General features: G+C 47.5%; 1 protein-coding gene across 1 annotated transcript in view; it reads left to right on the plus strand.

Moving 5' to 3' along the window:
• LOC130371371 (MAGUK p55 subfamily member 3-like) overlaps positions 1 to 23,654 on the plus strand; it is a 37,704-nt gene extending 14,050 nt beyond the window's left edge. The window contains exons 5-19 of the mRNA XM_056577134.1: positions 1,279 to 1,416; positions 1,815 to 1,896; positions 6,264 to 6,349; positions 6,496 to 6,570; positions 7,247 to 7,443; positions 7,867 to 7,931; positions 11,160 to 11,177; positions 11,642 to 11,674; positions 15,863 to 15,931; positions 16,163 to 16,321; positions 16,511 to 16,591; positions 17,529 to 17,622; positions 21,382 to 21,490; positions 21,840 to 21,959; positions 23,474 to 23,654. Of these exons, the coding sequence (XP_056433109.1) occupies positions 1,279 to 1,416; positions 1,815 to 1,896; positions 6,264 to 6,349; positions 6,496 to 6,570; positions 7,247 to 7,443; positions 7,867 to 7,931; positions 11,160 to 11,177; positions 11,642 to 11,674; positions 15,863 to 15,931; positions 16,163 to 16,321; positions 16,511 to 16,591; positions 17,529 to 17,622; positions 21,382 to 21,490; positions 21,840 to 21,959; positions 23,474 to 23,653 (1,506 nt within the window). The 3' untranslated portion in view covers position 23,654. The remainder of the gene's footprint in view (positions 1 to 1,278; positions 1,417 to 1,814; positions 1,897 to 6,263; positions 6,350 to 6,495; positions 6,571 to 7,246; positions 7,444 to 7,866; positions 7,932 to 11,159; positions 11,178 to 11,641; positions 11,675 to 15,862; positions 15,932 to 16,162; positions 16,322 to 16,510; positions 16,592 to 17,528; positions 17,623 to 21,381; positions 21,491 to 21,839; positions 21,960 to 23,473) is intronic.
• Positions 23,655 to 24,210: the final 556 nt, after the last annotated feature.

The raw sequence follows: 24,210 nt of genomic DNA on the forward strand, positions 1-24,210 counted from the left end.
TTACACTGCTACCAGGCTGACACACCTCCTCAGCATGCTCAACAATGATGATGCCACTGTCAGAGAGCTTGCCAGAGCTTCCCTCATGCTGGACCTCAGGAAGAGGAAGGTCCCTCTGGCCAAAGCAGGCCAGGACAGCTTCTTAGGCTTTGGGAGGAAAAGCAGCGGGAAACTGGACACACAAGCTGCAGGCTTTGGAGTTTGGTCGGACTAGCCGGACCTAAATGATCTGTGCAACAGAATGTCAGTCAAACTGGAATGGACACAACAAAACTCACACACAGCACCACAGGCATCTGATGCAGTTGTCACCGACCCTTCTGTAACCGCAGAGGCAACTGTATATCACAAAGAGGCACAACACATATTACAGAACACAACAGCAAGGAGATTCCTTCTCAACGTAAAACAAACAGAGACCAAACAACACTGGACTGGACTTAGAATGCAGGGAAAGCTAGCATGCCTAGACTTTGCCGACCACTCTGCTTCCCACTCCATGTACAAAAATGCTGCTGTTGGGGAGGACATCCTCTGTTTCACTGCCAAAGCTAGGCTGCAGGTGCTACCTACCAAATACAATCTGGCATTATGGTATCCTGCACACCACCATCCACACTGTATAATGCACTCTGGCCATCAACTTGAATCAGTTGCCCATGTTGTGAATGGCTGTACTATGTACAAAGGACTGTATATTGCACGCCATGACCGACATGTCGATCTTATTTCCAGTAATGTTAAGGAAGTATCTCTAGAAAATGTGACCATGTACAAACATTCACGCATCATGCCGGAATGGTTTAACAGCTCTATTGATGTGATGTGTAACATCCCAAATACCTCTGATGTTGTGTTTTTAAACAGAGACAGAAGGGAAGTGCTCTTACTTGAGATAGGCTGTGTATTTGATCTGTACATGGAAATTGCTTTCAACAATAAAATCATTAAATACCAGCCCATTCTGGAAATACTAAGGGACCTAGGCTACCAATGCAAGCTAATAGTGTTTATTTTTGGAAGCTTGGGGCATGTCCACAACCGTGTTTTCAGTGGGTTAAGGCTGGCTGGGTTCTCCAGCAGAAAATCTAAACAATTAGCAAAGTTCAGCTCTATATCAGCAGTGATAAGCAGCCTGGCAGTGTGGCGCAGGAGATGTTTTTTGTACCCTTGAACAATGACTTATCTTATCTCTGAAATATTTGAATCTTGTCTCTTGTAATGTGATTGGTGGATTCAAATAAAGAATTTAATGTGCGTGCGTGTGTGTGCACCCAGGCGGTCCTGGCCACCCATGACACGGTGGCCCAGAAGAGCTTCGACCCGGTGCTGCCCCCGCTGCCCGAGGACCTGGAGGAGGAGCTGGAGGAGGAGTCGGTGAAGATCGTCCGTCTGGTGAAGAACAAGGAGCCCCTGGTGAGAGGCCAGGCCCCCTCCGGCACAGCTTGGGAACCACCACTGTATGCTGAGTGGCTGGCTGGGTTCTCCAGGGTGTAATGCTGTATGCTGATTGGCTGGTTGGGTTCTCCAGGGTGTAATGCTGTATGCTGATTGGCTTGTTAGGTTCTCCAGGGTGTAAAGCTGTGAGCTTATTGGCTGGTTGGGTTCTCCAGGGTGTAATGCTGTGAGCTTATTGGCTGGTTGGGTTCTCCAGGGTGTAATGCTGTGAGCTTATTGGCTGGTTGGGTTCTCCAGGGTGTAATGCTGTATGCTGATTGGCTGGTTGGGTTCTCCAGGGTGTAATGCTGTGAGCTTATTGGCTGGTTGGGTTCTCCAGGGTGTAATGCTGTGAGCTGATTGGCTGCGTGTTGCAGGGAGCTACGATACGGAGGGACGAGGTGACGGGCGCGGTCATCGTGGCACGCATCATGAGGGGAGGGGCTGCCGACCGCAGCGGTAAGGAGTGAACACACACACACACACACACACACACACACACACACACACACACACACACACACACACACACACACACACACACACACACACACACACACAGAGATCCACTAGCCCAGGGGTAGGCAATTAAAATCCTAATGGGTCCAGTTTAAAAAAAAATCCTCAAGCTTGGGTCCGGGGGTCTATCACACATTTTTTATGACCGTTGTTTTCACTGATATAGGACTGCATGTGTTTTATGTACCAACAGTCAAGGTGTGCATTATGATTCAGAGGCATATTTAGCCAATATAAGTACTTAAGGCGCTAGTAGTATCAGTGTCTGTTTGGTCAAAAACTGACTATCAGATCAAATTAAGGTCTTCATTTCAATAATATTTCAACAGTGTTTATTAACCTAAAACATATTGTCCAGCAGGGGGCCACATAAGTGTTAAAGTGCATTCAATAATATCCAACAAACAATGGCACTTATTTCCACATAACAATTAAACATTGTAATTTAAATTTTTGCTATTCAACTGCACATAAAATAGAAAATAAAAACCGGAGGGCTTAATAAAAAACCTACGCTCCTTTAAAATTAAGAGCTGAACTTAGCAATAAAAAAATGATATGACTGTGCTAAACTTATCGCTCTTGCTCAGTGTGAGAAATGAGCTGTAGCTTCTCCTGCCAGGGCTTTAAATCTGGGCTGGAGTGGTGTTAGGGCCATTCTCATGCACATCTGTAGGTGCTCATCAGTGAGCTTGTTACGATATTCATTTTTTATTATGTTCATTGTGGAGAAAGCGGCCTCACAGCTGTATGTTGAGCCAAACATGGTCAGGATGTGCAGGGCTACCTTCCTCAGACCTGGGTAGGCTGTCTCAGATACCAGTTGGAGCCAGAAATTGGCCGGGTCAGTTCTTTGGAAATGCTCTTTCAGCGCCACATCTGCTTGCAGATCTGACAGTTGCATTTGTAGAGGCCCAGCGTTTGCCCACCTGAAGAGCTGTTTGACTTCCTGTGTGAATCCCCTCATATCTGTGATCAGGAATGGGTTCTGGATGAACAGGGTGAGCTGCTGTCCAAAGCTGAAGCTGTCAAAACGCTTGCCAAAGTTGACAATCAGCTTGTCAACAAAGTCAACAAAAGGAGTCTGATCTCTCTCACCCTGGACCTCCTTCACTGTTGGGAAGTTTGCACACTCTCCCTGCAGGTCTTCTTTGAACACCTCAAGTTTCCTCTGGAAGGAGCGGACAGCTGTCATGAGGTCACCAATTGAACTGTCCTTGCCCTGTAGCTTCAGGTTCAGTCCATTCAAATGAGAAGTGATATCAACCAAAAAAGCCACAATGTGCATCTTCCTCTCATCTTCTAAAAAAGAGAAAAGGGTTTTGCTTTCTGGCTCTTCAGCTGTGCCAAGAAAGCTGAGATCTCTTTTCGAATGGACCAAAAGCGCTCCAGCACCCTGCCTTTGCTGAGCCATCTAACATCATTGTGGAGCAGGAGCTCATCATAATCGGCATCAACTTCTCGGAGGAATTCCCTTAGCATGCGATGTTCATAGGAAGATGCCCGGAGAAAGTTGATCATTCTCATCATTGTGGTCATCACCTCAACATACTCATCTGACAGGGCAGCACACAGGACTGATTGATGTATGATGCAATGGTAAGAGATGAGCTCGGGATTGTCCTCTTTCATTCTTGCCACTGCTCCTTTCTCTCTCCCTACCATGGCAGGAGCTCCATCTGTGGTTATTGAAACCACTTGTTTGGGGTCTATTCCCCTCTTCCTCAGCATCTCCTTTATGGCCAAGTAGATATCCTCTCCTCTTGTGCTGGTCTTCAGGGCTGTTAATCCTAACAGGTCTTCTTGGAACATCTTCTTGTCCTTGTTCAGGAACCTGAATGATGAATGAAATAATGGTGTATTAAATGAATGATTGAATGAATTAATGGAATGATTTAATTAAATGAATTACATTAATTAAATGAAGGAATGGATGAACTGACACAATTGTACAACACACCTCACACAAACAAGCAGCTGAGCATTGTCAGTCACATCAGTAGACTCATCTGCTGCCAAACTCACACAGGGTGCTTTTTGAATGGCCTCATACAGCTGTGCTAGCACATCCTGGGATAATGCTTCACTCCTTCTTGTGGCTGTTCGTGCTGACAGAGGTATTTGCTTGATTTTCTCACACATGTCCTGCTTTTGTTTTCCCTCTAGCAAAGTTTCAGCCACAGCACTCATGCACTCCTTCACAACCTCTGCATCAGTGAAAGCTTTTTTATTCTGACCCAAAATCCATGCTACTCGGAATGAACACTCGTTTGCTCGTTGTTGGGCAGTGAATGAATAAGTCAACATGTTTGTAGATCGGGCATATTGGGCTTTAAGATCCTTAATTTTTGTGCACGCACTTCGGATTTGAGAGGGTAATTTATGCCAAATTATTTGTGCTTCGTTTCGTAGTGGCGTTTTACATTGCTGCTTTTGACGAGCGCCACCGTCTCGGAGCAGATCAGGCACACAGGCTTAGAGCCGCATGCAGGCAGAATGAACATAAATAAGTCTGTCCACTCCTCTTTAAAAGCTCTGTTCTCACAATCTACCTTTCTCTTCTTAGAGAACGCCATCTTTCTCTTGAACTGCAATGAAGCTTTCTCTCTCAACTGAAGGCACTCTTTTCTTCTGTCAATTTGCAGCGCTTGCGTGCACCAGTCGCACAGCTCGTAGGGCAGGCTATCATCTGATTGGCTACTGGCATTATAAGGTTTAAACAAAAACATAGCCTACCATAAAGTTATAGTTAATTTAATGTATTTAAGGGGTTTATAAAAGTCACCCAAACATTAGTTGTTAAAATCTCTTGATCAAAATTATATATATAAAAAAGAAATCGCATTATTAATATTATTGTTGCAATTGTGTCTCGGTCCGGAGAGGACGTCAGTTGGGTCCGGACCGCGGTCCGCCTATTGCCGACCCCCGCACTAGCCCATAGACACACAACCACTCATACAGATGCAAGCACAAACAAACATTTGATTATTTGTATCAAAGAAACGGTTCAACCCACAAGATAGAAGGGATTCATATCTTCACAACAATAGAGACAAGACATTTCTGCAAAAAACGTATGAAGAAAGGATAGATAATCAATAAACAATGTGTTTGAATGTTTGTATTTGCCAATTGTGACTCATTCGAGCGCTAAGCCCATAAAATAACCTGCCGAATACAACCAGGGGCTGGACAGGTCACTCACCTCATTGTATCAGAAAGAGCTACTGCACACAGTAGATAGGAGCCGGGCTACCGGCTTTACACCTTCCTCCTGGAGATAACAGGAACATGTTTGAAACTGTCCTCGACAGAACAAGAGATTCTGTTTTATTAATTCCTCTATCTTATACCTCATCATCTAATATTATAGCCACTTTTTCGCTGTATACACATTTAAATTTGAATTTATATCGACACCTTCCTCTACTTTCTATTGGCTGTGCACATTTAAATAAGTCTCTTCCAGTATTTTATACTCTGGAAGAAGGACTGCCAAGGGGGAGTAGAGAGAGATATGGCCTCTGACTCCAGCGGTCTAACCCTAACCCTGTATCAGAGCACTGTTTGAAATATATCAATATATCACAAATGTGATATGTTGTATTTTTGATATTAATTTATCCTTAAAATGTTTACTATTATCATTATTATCTGGTATATTATTTGTCCTTTTTTTTGGCTTTGGCCATGGCAAACAACGATTTTACATGAGAGAGAGAGAGAGAGAGAGAGAGACGTTTTTACATTACCAAAAATGCACGCCTTTTTCCCGGCATGGCCCGCACGTTTACACTGCCCGAGGTAAATTGCCAGCTTGAGCTAGCGCCCCAATTTACCCTCCCGGACCCTTCACACATTGGCGGTTTCATTCAGATGTAAATGCAATTAGACAGCATTGCGGTTCCAGGGGTGGGACTTGGTTAGAGGTGTACAATATGTTGGCGTTTTTGCACATGTAAATAGTAAATCACGTTTTTAGCCTACACTCAGTAGGGTAAAAAGTACTCAGTAGTGTAAAAAGGCACATAGAGAGAGATTATAACACAGGGATGTGTCACACTAAACCTCAATGCTAAAGTTTGACTCAGACCGTCTGTCTGCCACAAATCCTTGGGCTTAGCGACACAAGATTGTCTCCCAAGAGAGATCACAAGAAGAGTCTCTGTGCTCGTTGCCATGGTGATAGTGTTGAACATTTACAGTGAAACAGTAAATGCAACAGTATTTGTGTTCAGCTTGTGTACTTACATTTTGATTTATCTCTTGTTTGCCTTTTGACGTGTGTTTGTGTGTGTTCCCAGGTCTGGTTCATGTCGGAGATGAGCTTAGGGAGGTCAATGGCAATCTGATTATCCACAAACGGCCGGATGAAATCAGTCAGATTCTGGTAAACTGTGTGTGTCCGTGTCCGTGTGTGTGTGAGCGTTTGTGTGGGTATGTTTTTTGTATGCAATATGCATGTGCGGTATATTCTTTGGATGATCATCAAGATCTTCATCACGTGGTAATAATAATAATCAATACCTTTATTAGTCTCAGTCCCAGGGGTCTATCACCCTCAAGATCATTCCGGCTACCGCAGAAGAAGACAAACTGAAAGAGAGTCGGGTGAGACTACTTTATTATTCATTAAAATCTCTCTCTCTCAATTTACCTCGGGCAGTGTAAACGTGCGGGCCATGCCGGGAAAAAGGCGTGCATTTTTGGTAGTGTAAAAAAACTCTCTCTCTCTCTCTCCTCTCTCGCTCTCTCTCTCTCTCTCTCTCTCTCTCTCTCTCTCTCTCCTCTCTCTCTCTCTCTCTCTCCCCTCTTCTCTCCTCTCTCTCTCTCTCTCCTCTCTCTCTCCTCTCTCGTCTCTCTCTCTCTCTCATCTCCTCTCTCCACCTCTCTCTCCTCTCTCCTCTCTCTCCTCTCTCTCTCTCTCTCCTCTCTCCTCTCTCTCTCTCTCTCTCTCTCTCTCTCTCTCTCTCTCTCTCTCTCTCTCTCTCGTTAGGGTTAGGACCTCCAGATGTGTCCAACTGTCGAGGGCCAACAGGTTCTGCTTCTTTCAGTTTGTTTTGGATCCTGGTGATTCAGTCCGATTCTCTTGTTCATGGCTGCTTCAATACTGATTCACAGTAGTTCAAAATCCCAATACAGATGGAATCAGAACCGAAGTCATGATATCAGGCGATAAGGATCCCAGCCCTAGTTCAACTTCCACCACGCCCCCAGAACCCGCTCATTATGGACCTGGATGAATTAAATCAAGTGGCTTCGCTTCAATTGGTGCTCGCCCCCACAGGTGTACCTGCGGGCTCTGTTTGACTACACCCCCTTCGAGGACAAGGCCACGCCCTGCCAGGAGGCGGGACTTCCTTTCAGACGAGGGGACGTCCTGCAGGTGGTGAGCCAGGACGACGCCATCTGGTGGCAGGCCAAGAAGGTGGGCGACCCCAGCCTGCGGGCCGCCCTGGTCCCCTCGGCCCAGTTCCAGGAGCGGTGAGGACCGCTCCCCTTGTCCTCTTAAAGGGGTGACCTTTAAGTGATCATGCTTTTTGACTTTTCCCTTTGTTTTAGACTGCTATATGACGTAAGTCTGAGCAAGGGGGAGTATTACTACCCACCGAGAACGCCCCTCAATAAGTGCCTGAAACAGCTTGTTTGCCCTCAAACTTTTCAGTGTGACATCAGACAGAAGTCCTGCCTCCTGCCGTAATTTCTAAAACTTGTCGGGGGTATGAATTTGCCGACGCACGCGTAAAGCATGCTGAACAATCACAGCAGACTTGGCGTGTTGTTTCAATAAGTTTGTACTCTGACTGTAAACAATGTGCGTTGTTTCAATAAGGTTGTACTCTGACGCCTCCTGTGCTCTCTCTCTCCTCTTTCTTCTGATTCTCCATTGCTCTCTTACGCCCGCAGGCGGCTGAGGTACAGGAGGAAGATGGGCACCTACCCGACGGCCGTCTCCCCAAAGATAGCCCCATGTAATAATAATATAAATCAGTTTTTTATAGCGCTTTTCTAAGTACTCAAAGACGCTTTACAAATAAGAAAGGAATACATACAGACAATACAGACACTCAAACAAAAGGAAAAAAAATAAAAAAAATAAACAACACCACAACAATAGGCAACACATTAAGAGAGCGGGAGAGAGTGGAAGATGGCGGAGGATGATTTGTCAAATGTTGTAGGTGGTCCTGAAGAGATAGGTTTTAAGTTGACTTTTGAATGAACAGAGTGTATGAGAGTTTCGGATGGCCAGAGGGAGGGAGTTCCAGAGGGTAGGGGCGGCGATGGCGAAGGCTCTGTCCCCCAGGGTGCTATACTGTAAGTCTCCATGGCAACCATCTGGCCCCACCCACCGTCACATTTGCCCGGCGACACCCTTCCTCCACTTTCTATTGGCTGTGCACATTCAAACAAGTCTTCAGAAGTTTGGCAGAAGGACTGCCAAAGGAGAGTAGAGGGGGATATGACCTCTCACCCCAACGGTCTGACCCTTAACCTCACCCTGTATCATAGCGCTTTGATGGTAAACCCTTTTGGTCTCTGTATCACTGTTATGGTAAAAACCCTTTTCGTCTGTATATCACTGTAATGGTAAAACCCTTTTGGTCTCTGTATCACTGTGATGGTAAAACCCTCTTGGTCTCTGTGTCACTGTGATGGTAAAACCCTTTTGGTCTCTGTATCACTGTGATGGTAAACCCTTTTGGTCTGTATGTCACTGTGATGGTAAACCCTTTTGGTCTGTATGTCACTGTGATGGTAAACCCTTTTGGTCTGTATGTCACTGTGATGGTAAACCCTTTTGGTCTGTATGTCACTGTGATGGTAAACCCTTTTGGTCTGTATGTCACTGTGATGGTAAACCCTTTTGGTCTGTATATCACTGTGATGGTAAACCCTTTTGGTCTGTATATCACTGTGATGGTAAACCCTTTTGGTCTGTATATCACTGTGATTTTAAACCCTTTTGGTCTGTGTATCACTGTAATGGTAAAACCCTTTTGGTCTCTGTATCACTGTAATGGTAAAACCCTTTTGGTCTCTGTATCACTGTAATGGTAAAACCCTTTTGGTCTGTATATCAGAGCGGCTCATCCTCATCTTCAATCCTCTTATCAGTGGAAGGGTCGCGGGGGGGTCGGGGGCAGCAGCTCCAGCAGGGGCCCCAGACCTCCCTTTCCCGGGCAACATTAACCAGCTCTGACGGGGGGATCCCGAGGCGTTCCCAGGCCAGTGTTGAGATATTATCTCTCCGCCTAGTCCTGGGTCTTCCCCACTTGTCATGCCTGGAACACCTCCCAAGGGAGACGCCCAGTGAGCAGCCTTACCAGATGCCCGAACCACCTCAACTGACTCCGTTCTAAGTAGAGGAGCTGCGGCCTCATTCCAAGCTCCTTACGGATGGCTGAGGTTTTCCGTGAGACGCCAGCCACACTCCTGAGAAAAAAAATCTCCGCCCGCAATCTCGTCCTTTCGGTCATCAACCATCCATCATGAGTCATGACCATAGGTGAGGGTAGGAACGAAGATCGACTGGTAGATCGAGAGCTTTGTCTTGTGGCTCAGCTCTCTTCGATGGTAAAACCCTTTTGGTCTCCGTATCAGAGCGCTGTGATGGTATAACCCTTTTGGTCTGTGTATCAGAGTATCACTGTAATGGTAAAACCCTTTGGGCTGCCCGTTAATCGTAGCCTGAAGAGATTTGACTCCTCAATTCATGACTGATGTTTGTTTAATGCATTTATGTAATGTATTGAAGTTTTCTGACGATGAGATCTTTATCTCATCATCTGGGTTCAGACACGCTACGGAAATGTTTGGTTTACTGCTCGGTTTAAGATTTCATTTGAAGAGAAGCGGGCTATGGTGGAATAGTCTTTTTGATTTAGGAAGAATCCAGAAATGACCAAGAAGACTCCACCACCAGTGGCTTCAGAGCTTCCTCACTCTTCTACTTTAGCACACGGTACACTTGACTATTCTTTATGCAGCTCCATTTAGAGTAGGGCAGCTATTCTCAACACTTGTATTCAGCTATTCTCAACACTTGTAACTCAATTCCGACTGTGGTGGTGAAGTGATTTTTCCCTGGGGTTGTCCACATTTATATTGCATGAATACCATTGGACCCCCATGGCAGAACCAGTCTGGTTCTCTGAGCACCACCTTGTTTAGCCCTCATTAAAGCCGCGTTTCCACTGCAGGGTGCGGTACGGTTCGGTTCGCCTCAGTCCGGTAGGGAGGGGGGCGGTATAGCCCAGCTCAGTTCCGAGGTCGCGTTTCCACCGCCGACAGTACCCTTTATGGTAGGCCGGATGTCGATTGCCGCGGCAGCTACGTATAATCGTGACATCATAGCAGCGCGACACAGTGTAGCCTGCTCAATAAAAACAATGGAAAAGTTGAACGCGACAGCAAGCTCCCTCTGCACGTCTTCCTCCCCAAGTATGCAGAGGAACGTCTCCAACTCCTTGTTCGCCCAAGCAAGCTTTTACGCAACATGTTCATTGTAAAGAATAATACCTCAAGGCTACTGATTGTTTGTTTTTATCCCCACGTCGCCCGGAAGTGACGATTCTGTTGACCAATCAACGGAGGGGGTGTGTAGCTCGAATTTTCCGGCACCCTTTCAGGCGTCTCAGTACCCCAACGGAGGAGTACTGAAGACGAGGGCAAAACGAGTACGGCTCAGTCCGGGTCACGCCCACTTTTGGCGTCGGAAACGCAATCCGTACCGCACCTTTTTGCGAACCGAACCGTACCGCACCCTGCAGTGGAAACGCGCCATAAGTCTCCTCTTCGCTTGATCTCGTGACATATCCCATCACCGAGGTGGTGAGGAAAGGATGGCTAGGACGGATAGGACGTAATGTCTGGGATTATTGGATCGGATCCCTTTATCTCAGAGTTCTAACCGTAGGGATGGAGACAGGTGTCGCTCGTTACCTTACCAACAGGTTCAGTGTTGCCAGAATGGGCCAAGGAAAACTGGCACAATCTGGCAACACTGAACAGGTCTGCATGCCAGGGCCCGTAACTAACATCACCAGACACACCGGTTCACTCTGCCCTAGGTCTGACCCCATAGCTCCCATCACACCACATGTTATCCTATATGATGGTATCCCTGTTCTACTGTGTGATGCCTGTGATATCCTCTGTCTAATGACCCGTTTGATTCCTCACCTTGCTTACGCCAGGCGTCCGTGCTGATAAAGGTGTGTATGTCAAAAGTCACAATCCATATTAAGCACAATTTTAGATCCTCAAACACAGAATAAAGACAGGCTCATCAGAAAAAAGTTTTTGCTGTGGTGAACTCTTGAAGTCTACCATGAAGATACTTTTATTGAGAGATCGTATCTGCATCCACTGAAGAGAGTGAAGAGGGGTCTTCTGCAAAACCCCGCAATTCTAAATGGTTGATTGGTAAAATGAAACTAGAGGAATTCATCCCAATCTGATATGCTAATATACATCAATGATCTGTGCTCGGGATCTTTAAATGGTGTTTCAATCCTCTCTATGATCCCACAATGGGTTCTTTCATACAGGATTACATGCATGGACCTCTCTCATCCATTCCACCATCGAACCCGTGACAATGAACACAATCATCCCCATCACTCCTCCCATTGTCCCTCCCTCCTCCCCCCTAACCTCTCCCCTTGCCTCCCTACAGAAGACTGTGACAGTGACCGGGGTCAGGACATAGGTGAGGAATGAATTCATTTATGGTTGATTGATTAATTCACAGATATGCTAATTAAAATAGTTGATTGATTAATTTTGCCACTTTCGATATTTGTTCATAATTTGATTAATTCAAAGAAGGAATGGATGAATGCTCTGTGAATCCCTGCTACACTGTGTCACGGCTATCATTTAAACCTGAGATGTATTATTGTGTGTATAAATGATTGATAGCATCAACAAGCTTGTCACCCACCATCCAGAGACTGATTGTTTGCTGTGGGATGGATTTGGGCCACAAGCTCCGACATATTTGTTGTTCATTGTTTAGGTTTGATTTTAATCATTTCTGGGCAAAAAAACAATGCTCATTGCATTTTGTATTGCAATGTTTTTATCTATTATTGCATATTGAGTATGTTCATTTATACAGTACATAGTTGTACAGCTGTGGTACAAGGTTACAGTAAACTGTAGTCATTCTGACATGGTGTTTCATGCTACAGCTCATCCTAGCTCACTGCAGCTCATTTAGCTTTTAACTCACACCATGTTACAGGCGTGTCGTCGCACTCCATACTGCAAGCGTGTCATGCTATAGGCTAGAGGTGTGTCATGCTACGTGATACGAGCAAATCTTTGTGCTTAATGCTACAGGCGTGTCATCGAGCTACAGGCGTGTTATTGGCTATAAGCATGCTAAATGCTACAGGCATGTCATCTTGCTACAGGCATGTTATCATGCTATATGCTACAGGCATGTCATCGTGCTACATGCTACAGGTGTGTCATCGTGCTACATGCCACAGCCCAGCATCGTGCTACATGCTAAAGACAAGTCATCATGATACAGGCATGTTGTTGGCTATATATACAAAAAGTAGCCATCACTTCTCTAAATTACTACTTTCAGAATTTGAGGTTCAGAGCAGTAGTTCATGAATTATTTCAGTATTATCTGTCTGTCATTTATTTCATTAATTCCAAATGTTGGTTGTGATGATGTACGAAATAACCCATTCCATCAATTGACGACTGCATTTTATAAGTGTGTTACGAGTGGCAGGGCGTGCACTTATTTAACATGCCTGGTATGAAAGGTTTCAAAGAATGGGAACATTTAAATAATCTATGAAACAACAATTTATTTCTTAGTGTTGGATTTAAACTCAATGCAGGGCCACTATTTGAGTGGATTGGACGAACATTGGAACAAATTTAATTGTTTGGAGTGCCGCGACAGAACAAATCAAGGAATGGGCGCAGTTTACTTCATATCGGCTCAAAGGCAATACAATGCCCTTTACAAAAGAGAGAGGCGAGAATATAGCCTAGACCCAGCCCTTTTCAAACAAATTCTCGAAGGGGAGCAATAAAAAAAAAAATATTTTGCCCATAGAAAGAAAATCCTTTAAACATCGACTGTTAAACAATATCCCCCAACCTCAGAGATGCTCAGAACAGCCGGTAAGGTGAAATTGATTGAACCACAGATTAACGACAGTTTTATTTTTTCTCGTGCCATAGGCCTGCGTGCAGTTGTTAGATGCACATAACATGTTTTCATATTTTGTCTTATTTTTCTCGACTCTACAGCATTCTCTCAGCATTCCCTTAATTAATGGCCTCAGTGCGCAAGAATGATTTCTGAAGCTCCTTTTACAGTAAACCACCTCACAATGAATGTTCAAATAACCCCCAGAGTACATTGTCCATCAGTCCCAACATTAAGAAACAGAATCGAAAAGTCCAAGCAAGAATTGGGTCAGTGGGGATTTTGGGATAGACTGGAAAAGGGCCTTATGTCTTGGGCCAAATATCCACAACGAATGAGGGTTGCCAGTGTAGGACACTAGAGCGCATGAATTAATTAATTAAAGTACAATGACAATGAGGCTAAGCAGCGGGTGTGGGAGAAGTTCGGAGAGGCCATGGAGAAGGACTTTCCGTCGGCACCAAAGTGTTTCTGGAAGACTATCCGGCACCTCAGTAGGGGGAAACGGGGAACCATCCAAGCTGTGTACAGTAAGGATGGGACTCTGTTGACCTCAACTGAGGAGGTCGTCGGACGTTGGAAGGAACACTTTGAGGAACTCCTGAATCCGAATAACACGCCCTCTATGTTGGAGGCAGAGCTCGAGGTTGATGGTGTTTCCTCGTCAATTTCCCTGGTGGAGGTCACTGAGGTATTCAAACATCTCCGCAGTGGCAAAGCCCCAGGGATTGATGAGATCCAGCCAGAAATGCTAAAGGCTCTGGGTGTTGAGGGGCTGTCATGGTTGACACGCCTATTCAACATCGCGTGGGAGTCGGGTACAGTGCCAAAGGAGTGGCAAACCGGGGTGGTGGTTCCCCTGTTCAAAAAGGGGGACCAGAGAGTGTGTGCCAATTACCGGGGTATCACACTTCTCAGCCTCCCTGGTAAAGTCTACTCCAAGGTGCTGGAAAGGAGGGTTCGGCCGATCGTCGAACCTCAGATTGAAGAGGAACTATGCGGTTTTCGCCCCGGACGTGGAACTACGGACCAGCTCTTCACTCTCGCAGGGATCCTGGAGGGGGCCTGGGAGTATACCCATCCGGTCTACATGTGTTTTGTGGATCTGGAGAAGGCGTATGACCGGGTCCCCCGGGAGAAACTGTGGGAGGTGCTGCGGGAGTATGGGGTAAGGGGGTCTATCCTCAGGGCCATCCAATCCCTGTACTCCCAAAGCGAGAGCTGTGTTCGCGTCCTCGGCAGCCAGTCAGTTTCGTTCTCAGTGGGTGCTGGTCTCCGCCAGGGCTGCGCCTTGTCAACAATCCTGTTTGTGATATACATGGACAGGATATCGAGGCGTAGTCGTGGTGGGGAGGGGTTGCAGTTCGGTGGTCTGAGGATATCGTCACTGCTTTTTGCAGATGATGTGGTCCTCATTGGATCATCGGCCTGTGACCTTCAGCACTCACTGGATCGGCTGGCGGCCGAGTGTGAAGCGACTGGGATGAGGATCAGCACCGCTAAATCTGAGGCCATGACTCTTAGCAGGAAACCGATTGCTTACTCCGGGTAGGAAATGAGTCCTTAGCCCAAGTGAAGGAGTTCAAGTACCTCGGGGTTTTGTTCGTGAGTGAGGGTACTATGGACCGTGAGAATCGGAGCAGCGGGGGCGGTATTGCGTTCGCTTTACCGCACCGTTGTAACGAAAAGAGAGGTGAGCTGCAAGGCAAAGCTCTCGATCTACCGGTCGATCTTCGTTCCTATCCTCACCTATGGTCATGAGGGCTGGGTGATGACCGAAAGGACGAGATCGCGGGTACAAGCGGCCGAGATGAGTTTTCTCAGAAGGGTGGCTGGCGTCTCCCCTAGGGATAGGGTGAGAAGCTCAGCCATCCGTGAGGAACTCGGATTAGAGCCGCTGCTCCTTTACTTAGAAAGGAGTCAGCTGAGGTGGTTCGGGCATCTGGTAAGGATGCCCACTGGGCGCCTTCCTTGGGAGGTGTTTCAGGCACGTCCAGTGGGGAGGAGACCTCGGGGAAGACCCAGGACTAGGTGGAGAGATTATCTCAACACTGGCCTGGGAACGCCTCGGGATCCCCCCGTCAGAGTTGGTCAATGTGGCCCGGGAAAGGGAAGTCTGGGGCCCCCTGCTTGAGCTGCTCCCCCCGCAACCCGACCCCGGATAAGCGGACGAAAATGAGATGAGACAATGATAATAGTAATGAAATTTATATTAATGACCTCATGTCGGAGTGGCAGGACGTTTGAAATAAGGTTAAGTACCGCCACTCTGACAATGGAAACAGAAGTTGTCGGAGTGGTGGGACGTTTGAAAACAATGGAAGTGCCGCCACTCTCACAATTAGACATCAATGTCGGAGTGGGGACATGTTGGAATGAAGGCGGTCCCTGGTACAGGCGTGTCATCGTGCTACAGGCATGTCATCGTGCTACATGCTACAGGCATGTCATCGTGCTACATGCTACAGGCATGTAATTGTGCTACATCCTACAGGCATGTCATTGTGCTACATGCTACAGGCATGTCATCGTGCCTCAGGCACCTCATCATGCTACATGCTACAGGCATGTCATCATGCTACATGCTACAGGCGTGTAATCATGCTACATGCTCCAGTCATTATGTTGAGAAGGTAGAGGCAGTAATGCATGTCTTTCAGCCTAGCTCTTTGTTGTGGTGGAGCGCTGTAGCGCTGAGCGGCCCGCTAACATTAGCTGTAGTTTCTCCCACCAATAAGGCCTCCGTCTCCTGCGGCAATGCCTTCTCATGGGATTTTTACTCAGGTACTGTTCAGTGACCTTTCTACCGCTGCCGTTTGTTAGTGTGCCTATTTGGTTGCTTTCAGTTTGTCTTTTCTTTGCAATATTGGTGACAAATGTCAGGTCTGTTGGTGTTTTTTTCTGCTGTTATTGTTTTTTGACAGCTTCTGGTATTTCTATTAGATTTGTTTTGGCGTACATTTGCTTGCTTCAACCCTTTCTGAACCCTGCCCTCCGATCCTCTTCTAACGGCAGCCGGCCTGCGGAGGAGCTTCCGTCTCAAGAGGGACCGACAGGGGGGCTCCCCGGTAGACCCCCGCTCGCCCGATGCCCACACAGACTTCCTGATCTACGAGGAAGTGACGCGGTACCAGCCGCGGCGCGGGGAACGGGCGCGGCTCATCGTGCTAATCGGTAGGAGGTCTAGGGTCCCTCTGGGGGTCGAACCTCAATATCCTCAGTTTACCTCGTAATGTCACAGCTCCATTGTGACCTCATTTAGTCTTTCAGACATTTACTTGAAAATAAAGTCATGCGTCAGTAGTATTTTTAAACCTTGTGTGCTGACTCACTGTGTGTCTACCTGTGTGTTGTGGCCCTCAGGATCCCTCGGGGCCCGGATCAATGAGCTCAAGCAGAAGGTTATAGCGGAGAACCCCAGACATTACGGTCTGGCTGTGCCTCGTGAGTACTACTGTCCGACCGATTTCATGGAGTTTGTACTGCGCTTTCTAACAGTGAACTTTCCAAATGGTATTCAGAATACCTACATGTTTATTTATAACACTACATGTATTTAAATATGGAGTGTAGCTCAGGAGGTAGAGCGGGTTGGCTGGTAACCGCAAGGTTGCTAGTTCAATCCCCGGCTCCTCCTAGCTCAGAGTGTCGAAGTGTCCCTGGGCAAGGCACCTAACCCTAACTGCTCCCGACCAGCTGTCTGTCGCCTTTGCATGGCTGACTCCGCTGCCGGTGTGTGAATGTGTGTATGAATGGGTGATTGTGAGGCAATATTGTAAAGCACTTTGGGTGGCCACTGGGTACAGAAGAAGCGCTATATAAATGCAGTCCATTTACTAAAGACATAACTTGATTGGCAGTTTGATTTCCCAGATTTTCCTCAGAATATTCTGAAGTTCCCAGAATAATAACTGTTGACTGAGCCATTGGTGGATGATTTCACTCTTAGCTTTCAAACCCCTCAACAGTAAGGGGGCGGAGACGCAGTTGATACATTGACACAGCCCTGTGTATCAGAGTACCGCTGTATTGGTAAAACCTTTTGGGCTGCCCGTTAATCCTAGCCCGCAGGGATTTGACTCCTCAATTGATGCCTGATGACACGCAGGATGTGGCCCCAGGCATCCCGCAAGCAGAGGCCTGGGGCCTGGGGCCTGGGGCCTGTGGCGCGGCGGGCCCCACCGGCTGTGGCTCACGGTGGGGTCCGCCACGCCACGGGCCCTACCGCGCCGTGGCTCACGGTGGGGCGGGGCCCGTGGCGCGGGGAGGCCCACTGTGCGGTTGAGCCATGGGCCAGGGCCCACAGTGCCGGGGGGCGGAGCATCAGCAACCAGAAATGTGTATTTCCTTTTGTTTCCTGGTGTCTGTACGGCGTCGGCAGACACAACGCGGGCGAGGAAGAGCCAGGAGCGTGAGGGCGTAGAGTACCACTTCATCACCAAGGCCGCCTTCGAGCTCGACGTGCAGAACAACAAGTGAGGGTTTCTAACGTCCAACATGGTGCATTCTGAGCAGGGCCGGCGGTCGGCGTAGGCGATCGCCTAGGGCGGCATATGTGTCTGAGGCGCCCTCTGGTGGCACCCTTAATAAATTAAAATATACGAAACAAGGAAAATGAAACAAAACATGTTCCCCAATTGAACAGACAAGGGAAGGGGCAGGGGATTCAGTGTAAGGGCGCACTGCAACCCTCACTGTAGTATGCAGGACATCGCATTCCTGCAATAACGATTTGAGCTAAAGAAATACAATTTCATAGGCAGGGCAGGATACAATACGCAACAGGCGCGAGCTTGGGGGTGGCTTTCGGGACTCAAGCTCCGAAACTCACTTCAAAAGCCCCCCAGCTTTAGAATCTTATTGCCATCTAGTAGAAAGGACATGCAACAGCATGGATAATACTTCGCTACAAAATCATGGGCCTAATGTTGGCTAAGCACAGTGGGCATACCCAGGGCCGACGGACTGGGGCTGTAAGGGGGGATATGCTTGGGGGGGCCCAAGGCAGAGGGGGTCCATGGGAAGTTTCAATTATTAGGGGTCCAAGCCAACAGGTTGGATCCCTATTGTTTTTGTAAGGATTTTTCCTATTATTATTCTTCCCCCCGTACTTGTTGGACTACAGCCCAAACCGTAAATGGGTGCACACGCGCCAATTGCATGACTAGAACCAGTACCGGCACGCTACTCAGATAACCAAATCCAGACATGCCGGCCACTAGGTGGCGCTATACCAAGAGAGAAACACGTTTGGGGCTTAACTCCCACACCGAACCTCCCAGGTCCAAAAACGTGTACACACAGATGCACTGGAGTCGCTGCATCTTTTGGCCTAGGCCACGCCCATTTGCGTCTATTGAATATTTTTACGCATAAATCGCGAAAACCGCAAAACTGTTTTTTCCCTACTCCTCCCACATTTCTTGACCAATCAACACCAAACTTTGCACACGACATCTCAGACGCACACAGCAAAGAAATGATAGACAGTTTTTTGATCCGACTTTCGACGACGAAACGGTAGCGTTTTGAATATTGGTTATTAGCAAAATTTGACGTGGAAAATCAAAAATCCACAAAAAACAAAAATTAGACATCGGATTCGAGTCCAAATTGTACACACATGTTGGTGCTAACCTTAATGTCGTTCGATAAAAATTTCGAAAATTTCGCCATTAGGGGGCGCAATAAACGAGGAAATTGTATATCTTCTACAAAATTTCGCCGCGAAAACGCTACACTGACTTCCCGCTACTCCTAACACAGTCAAATCCTTTGTATCCACAGGTTCAGGGTAGCGTTTTGAACACATTCTTCGCATTGTGCCGGCGAAATGCACATTTCTTGTCGCGTTGTGCCGGCGAAATGCACACTTCTTGGACCCCTGCATAACTGCTTGCAGTTCTAGTTATTATTTATTTTCGTATTTTTTGATTGTTGTTCAAATAGTTTAACAACATCACGAAATGTCATGATGAATATCAATCTAAATACGATCTTAGAGTATTAGTTTAATAAATTTGTAATAAAAAGCAAAGACTGCTGTGACTTCTTACGGTGAACTTTTTTACCTGGATGGAGATGCGGCAATATGTTACAGCCACAGTTAAATAAATTGAAGACAGTTAAATAAATTGAAGTCTGGCTCTCAGAAGATAAGGTGAAGAAAGACAGGGAGAGAAGACAAATTGAAGGAAGTCATTTAAACACACAAGATGAAACCCCATTCTTAACTACCTCCTTTATCGTTGCTAAAAGGAACAGATACAACCATAGCCGCGGGAACGTATTCTCAGCAGAAAAAAAACCTCAGCCTGCACTAGACTCGCAACTCGCTACATTGATAAAAAAGATATATGGCAGTGCTATGGCGACACATTAGTGCCATAATTCACTAATGTGATAAAAGATGCATTCGGGCGTATTATATTATTCCACACGCGTAGATATTAACTGCTCGCGCGCAAATGATCTCTGCGCGCGCGCAAATTACCTCTGTGCGCGCAAAACAGCCTCTCGCGAAAGATGTTTTTACGCTCGCTCGAATTTAATTTTGGCACTATGGGGAGGGAACCAAGGCAGGGCGGGCTTTCCTATGATTGGCCGTTTCTGAAGCGCGATATTTGATTAACAGCCCTCCTCTCATTCAATTCTGAATTGTACAGTAAATGGCTGAAACGATAGTTACGTATTGTAACTCCAGATTCTATGAGTATAGGCGCAGCCTTTTAAGTGTCAGCCTCATTGTCCTTTAAATAGCTGAAGAAAAGCTGTTTATTGGGAGCAGAACGTCCGCCGGCGCCCGACTATATCTGTGAAATGCGGACGTCGTTGAGGCACGCCGCACGCGGACGTATTTGAGGCCCACGCTGTTGGTGGTTGGGGATTACAAATTTTTCAGTGCTACGGCTCACGCCTAGGGATAACCCAATAGCGATAGCCTTAAAAGGCTGCGCCTATACTCATAGAATCTAGAGTTACAATACGTAACTATCGTTTCAGCCATTTACTGTAAAATTCAGAATTGAATGAGAAGAAGGCTGAGGAGGGCTGTCAATCAAATATCGCGCTTCAGAAACGGCCAATCATAGGAAAGACCGCCCTGCCTTGGTTCCCTCCCCCATAGTGCCAAAATTAAATTCGAGCGAGCGTAAAAACATCTTGCGCGAGAGGCTGTTTTGCGCGCTGAGGTAATTTGTGCGTGCGAGAGGCTGTTTTGCGTGCGCAGAGGTAATTTGCGCGCGCGCAGAGATCATTTGCGCACTCGCAGTTCATATCTACGCGTGTGGAATAATATAATACGCCCGAATGCATCTTTTATCACATTAGTGAATTATGGCACTAATGTGTCGCCATACAGTGCAGCTCAATTTACACCAGTGCATGCTCGCACAGTCGAAAATCAATCGTTGTGTTCACACCATGGTTCACATCCAGCTGCTCACAGAACAAGTTTAGCGCACCACCGCTCCCCTCACACTTTTTCATATAACTTTTTTCAGCACTAGGTCATATGAGCATTAAATAAATGCTGCGTCTCAAAATGCTTTGGACAGCAGCGAGGATGACTAACTTTGCCACGGGCCGAAACAGTGCGGAGCGACCACAGCCAGAGCGAACACAGCGGGGCAGAGGAGTGTCAGGAATAGTCTCAGTACCACTTCCCGCGGTACTGGTTACAACCCAAAGCAAGGGCAGACAATAAGCTACACTTTCAATTATGAGGCCTTGTTTATTAAGGTGAGGGCCGAATGAAAGAATGGCCCGGGAACCGTGGGCGCCGCGTCCCGGGAACCGTGGGCACCGTGAGCGCGGCCACTGCACCCCCGCGTCTCCCGCCGTGCCCCGTGAATGAATGAATGAATGGTCAAAAAACTGCGGGCACCGTGACAGCGGCCCAGGCAACGCGAAAAGAGATCGCGTGCAGAGGCCTAATTAGGCCTGTATATTTTGTATTTGAAATGCAACAGTCTTTTCGTGGAGACAGCTGGAACTGAACAACAGCAAGAGGAAGGAGGAAAACGGGCTATGAAACAAAATGTGTTATTTTTTTCATGCTATCGGCCATGTTTGATTGTGTTACTATACTAGCATTACTATAGAGATCATGATGATAGCTGATGTAATGGGAGTCCGGGCGTGTGCAGGACCGAACCGCGCTGTATGACCACTGTTACACAAAACAAATAACCAGGTGGTGTAATGAAGCATGTGATCACAACGTTCCTCCCCAGGTTCATCGAGTTTGGCGAGTACAAGGACAACCTTTACGGCACCAGCCTGGAATCCATCCGCAGCGTGCTGGACCGCAGCAAAGTTTGCCTGGTGGACGTGCATGCCGAAGTGAGCGCGCACGGGACAGCGTCCTCTAGTGGCGAGGGGTTTGATTTACGGTCGAAAACATGTTGCTGATATGTAAATTAACAGCTTTTTAAATGGATAAGGGATCCGGTACAGCTTGGTTTTCGTTTGAGATGGTTGATATGGTTGATGATAGAGCTGAAGCTGTATTTCAACTAAAGGCATTCGACATTTTGTTAAATTAATGACAATTACTCGAAAACAGACACTAAAACACATCTTTAGTGTATGTATACATAAGTCAATGCCAACTGTGTGTGTCATAAACATAAGTTTGTTATTTGACCTAGCGCTACGCGTTCTTAATCATGTGTTTTATTCTCTCTCCCAGGCGCTGAAAAGCCTTCGCACGGCCGAGTTCAGGCCCTACGTGGTGTTTGTGAGGCCGCGGGTTCCCAGCAGCCACTGCAGGCGTCTGGGCTCCACCTCCTCGCTAAGCACCACCATCACGGTGGGTCGAGGATCCAGAGGGGGCACTATCTAGTCCTGGGGAGCCCTTAAAGATTAACTGAACTGAAATTTGAAAGTTTGGATGATATAACAGATGCATTGTCTGCCTTCTCATTGGTACAACAACAAAAAACGGCTGAACTTGCTAAAGGGGATTAAATTGTACGGTGAAAGAGTTACAGGGCGCCGCCATGTTGGATTTCAACAATCAGCTACGTCACTGGCATGGTAACCTACTACTCTGTGGCTCTAGCAGCCATAGCAGGTAATTTGTCAGGCTCTGAGGCTCGCTGAAATGGCTACGGAAAAGCAAACAACCAGGTCTACAGGAGGATCATCTTATTGCATTGCCCCTGGCTGCAGTAATGAATTATATAGGGCCAAGGCAGCTGGGGTAATCATACATTTCCACAGGCTACCTTTGAATAGGAAACCAGCCCTTAATACATGGCTGGCAGCCTTAAAACTGACTAACCCTCCGATGTCAATCAGCCCCTGTCATGTCAATCTCCACAAGCTAGCACTCCGACCATAAAGTGTATAAACGATTACTCCGACGATATCACAGATCTATGTTTCCAAGCTGCTAATTAAACCACGGCGGGTCTGTAAACAAATGTCCCTTTCTACTCACCCTGATGTTTGCCAACTAGCCGATTGCTGATGCAGCGGGAGTTAAACTCAAAGAAGTAGTTTCATAGTAAGATGTATCTGTGCAATATCCATCTGTGCAATATCCTTCAACAGCCACCAGAAAGTAAATGCATGAAGGCATTATCTGTCACCTGACGACATGACGTACAATATTAGTTTGAACTCGATTCTCCAGGCCATTACAACGTTCGGAATAACGTTTGGGACACATGCTGCATTATTTTACTTTATTACTTAATCATATTCATGTCAATTCAATAAGGATCTGGCCCCGTGGTCAGTGTCCCCCCATGTCTCGCCCCATGGTCAGTGTCCGCCATGTCTCACCCCCTAGTCAGTGTCCACCATGTCTCACCCCGTGTGTCTGTCCCCCATGTCTCACCCCATGGTCAGTGTCCCCCATGTGTCTGTCCCCCATGTCTCACCCCATGTGTGTCCCCCCATGTCTCAACCCGTGTCTCTGTCCCCCATGTCTCACCCCATGGTCAGTGTCCCCTCATGTCTCACCCCGTAGTCAGTGTCCCCCCATGTCTCACCCCGTGGTCAGTGTCTGCCAGGTCTCACCCCGTGGTCAGTGTCCCCCACGTCTCACCCCATGGTCAGTGTCCACCATGTCTCACCCCGTGTCTCTGTCCCCCATGTCTCACCCCATGGTCTGTGTCCCCTCATGTCTCACCCCGTGTCTCTGTCCCCCATGTCTCACCCCATGGTCAGTGTCCCCCATGTCTCACCCCGTGGTCAGTGCCCCCCATTTCTCACCCCGTGTCTCTGTCCCCCATGTCTCACCCCGTGGTCAGTGCCCCCCATGTCTCACCCGTGTGGCTATCCCCACCATGTCTTACCCTCTGACCTGTCCCCCAGGAGGAGGACCTGGAGGAGATGAGGCAGTCGGCTGAGCAGATGGACGATCTCCACGGCCACTGGGTGGACTACGTCCTGGTGAAGGAGGAGCCCGCCGGGGCCTTGCTGGAGCTGCAGGGCCTGCTGGAGCGGGTAACGACCGAGCCCCACTGGGTCCCCGTCTCCTGGGTCAGGACCTAGAACTGGGAGGGGGGACCGAGCCCCACTGGGTCCCCGTCTCCTGGGTCCGAAACAAGACCGGGGGACCGGAACTGGACTGCAGCAGGACTATTGAGACCAAGTAGGGCAGTGGGGGGGCTTGAAGTTAAGGTACTGCTGGATCTACATCACTACCATCGTAGCCTGCGCAATCTTTACAACTAAAGCCCAGTTCAGACCTAAGATTCACCTTGCAACGACTTGCAACGAGACGGTTTTAGAATGTCGCAGGGGCGGTGTGAACGGGTCGTTGCAAGGAGTTGCAAGGAGTTGCCAGAGATTAGAACACGGCGATTTAACTATTTCTCTTCAGCCAATCACAGCACAGAACTTGTACGTCACGGCTTTACTCCGTCCCGGTACCGTACTGTCCACTCCACCATCCGAAGATGGCAGACTTCTGGTCCGAGGAGAGGGAGGGGAATTTAATTCGCTTGCTGGAGGAGCAACATGTCCTTTACGACGTTGGCAGAAAGGGGTATAGCAACAGGGACAGCAAGAAGAAAGCATGTTGCGAAATTGCGGTGGCACTTGGTGTG

Source organism: Gadus chalcogrammus, chromosome 18 (assembly GCF_026213295.1).
Source record: "Gadus chalcogrammus isolate NIFS_2021 chromosome 18, NIFS_Gcha_1.0, whole genome shotgun sequence".
NCBI lineage: Eukaryota > Metazoa > Chordata > Actinopteri > Gadiformes > Gadidae > Gadus > Gadus chalcogrammus.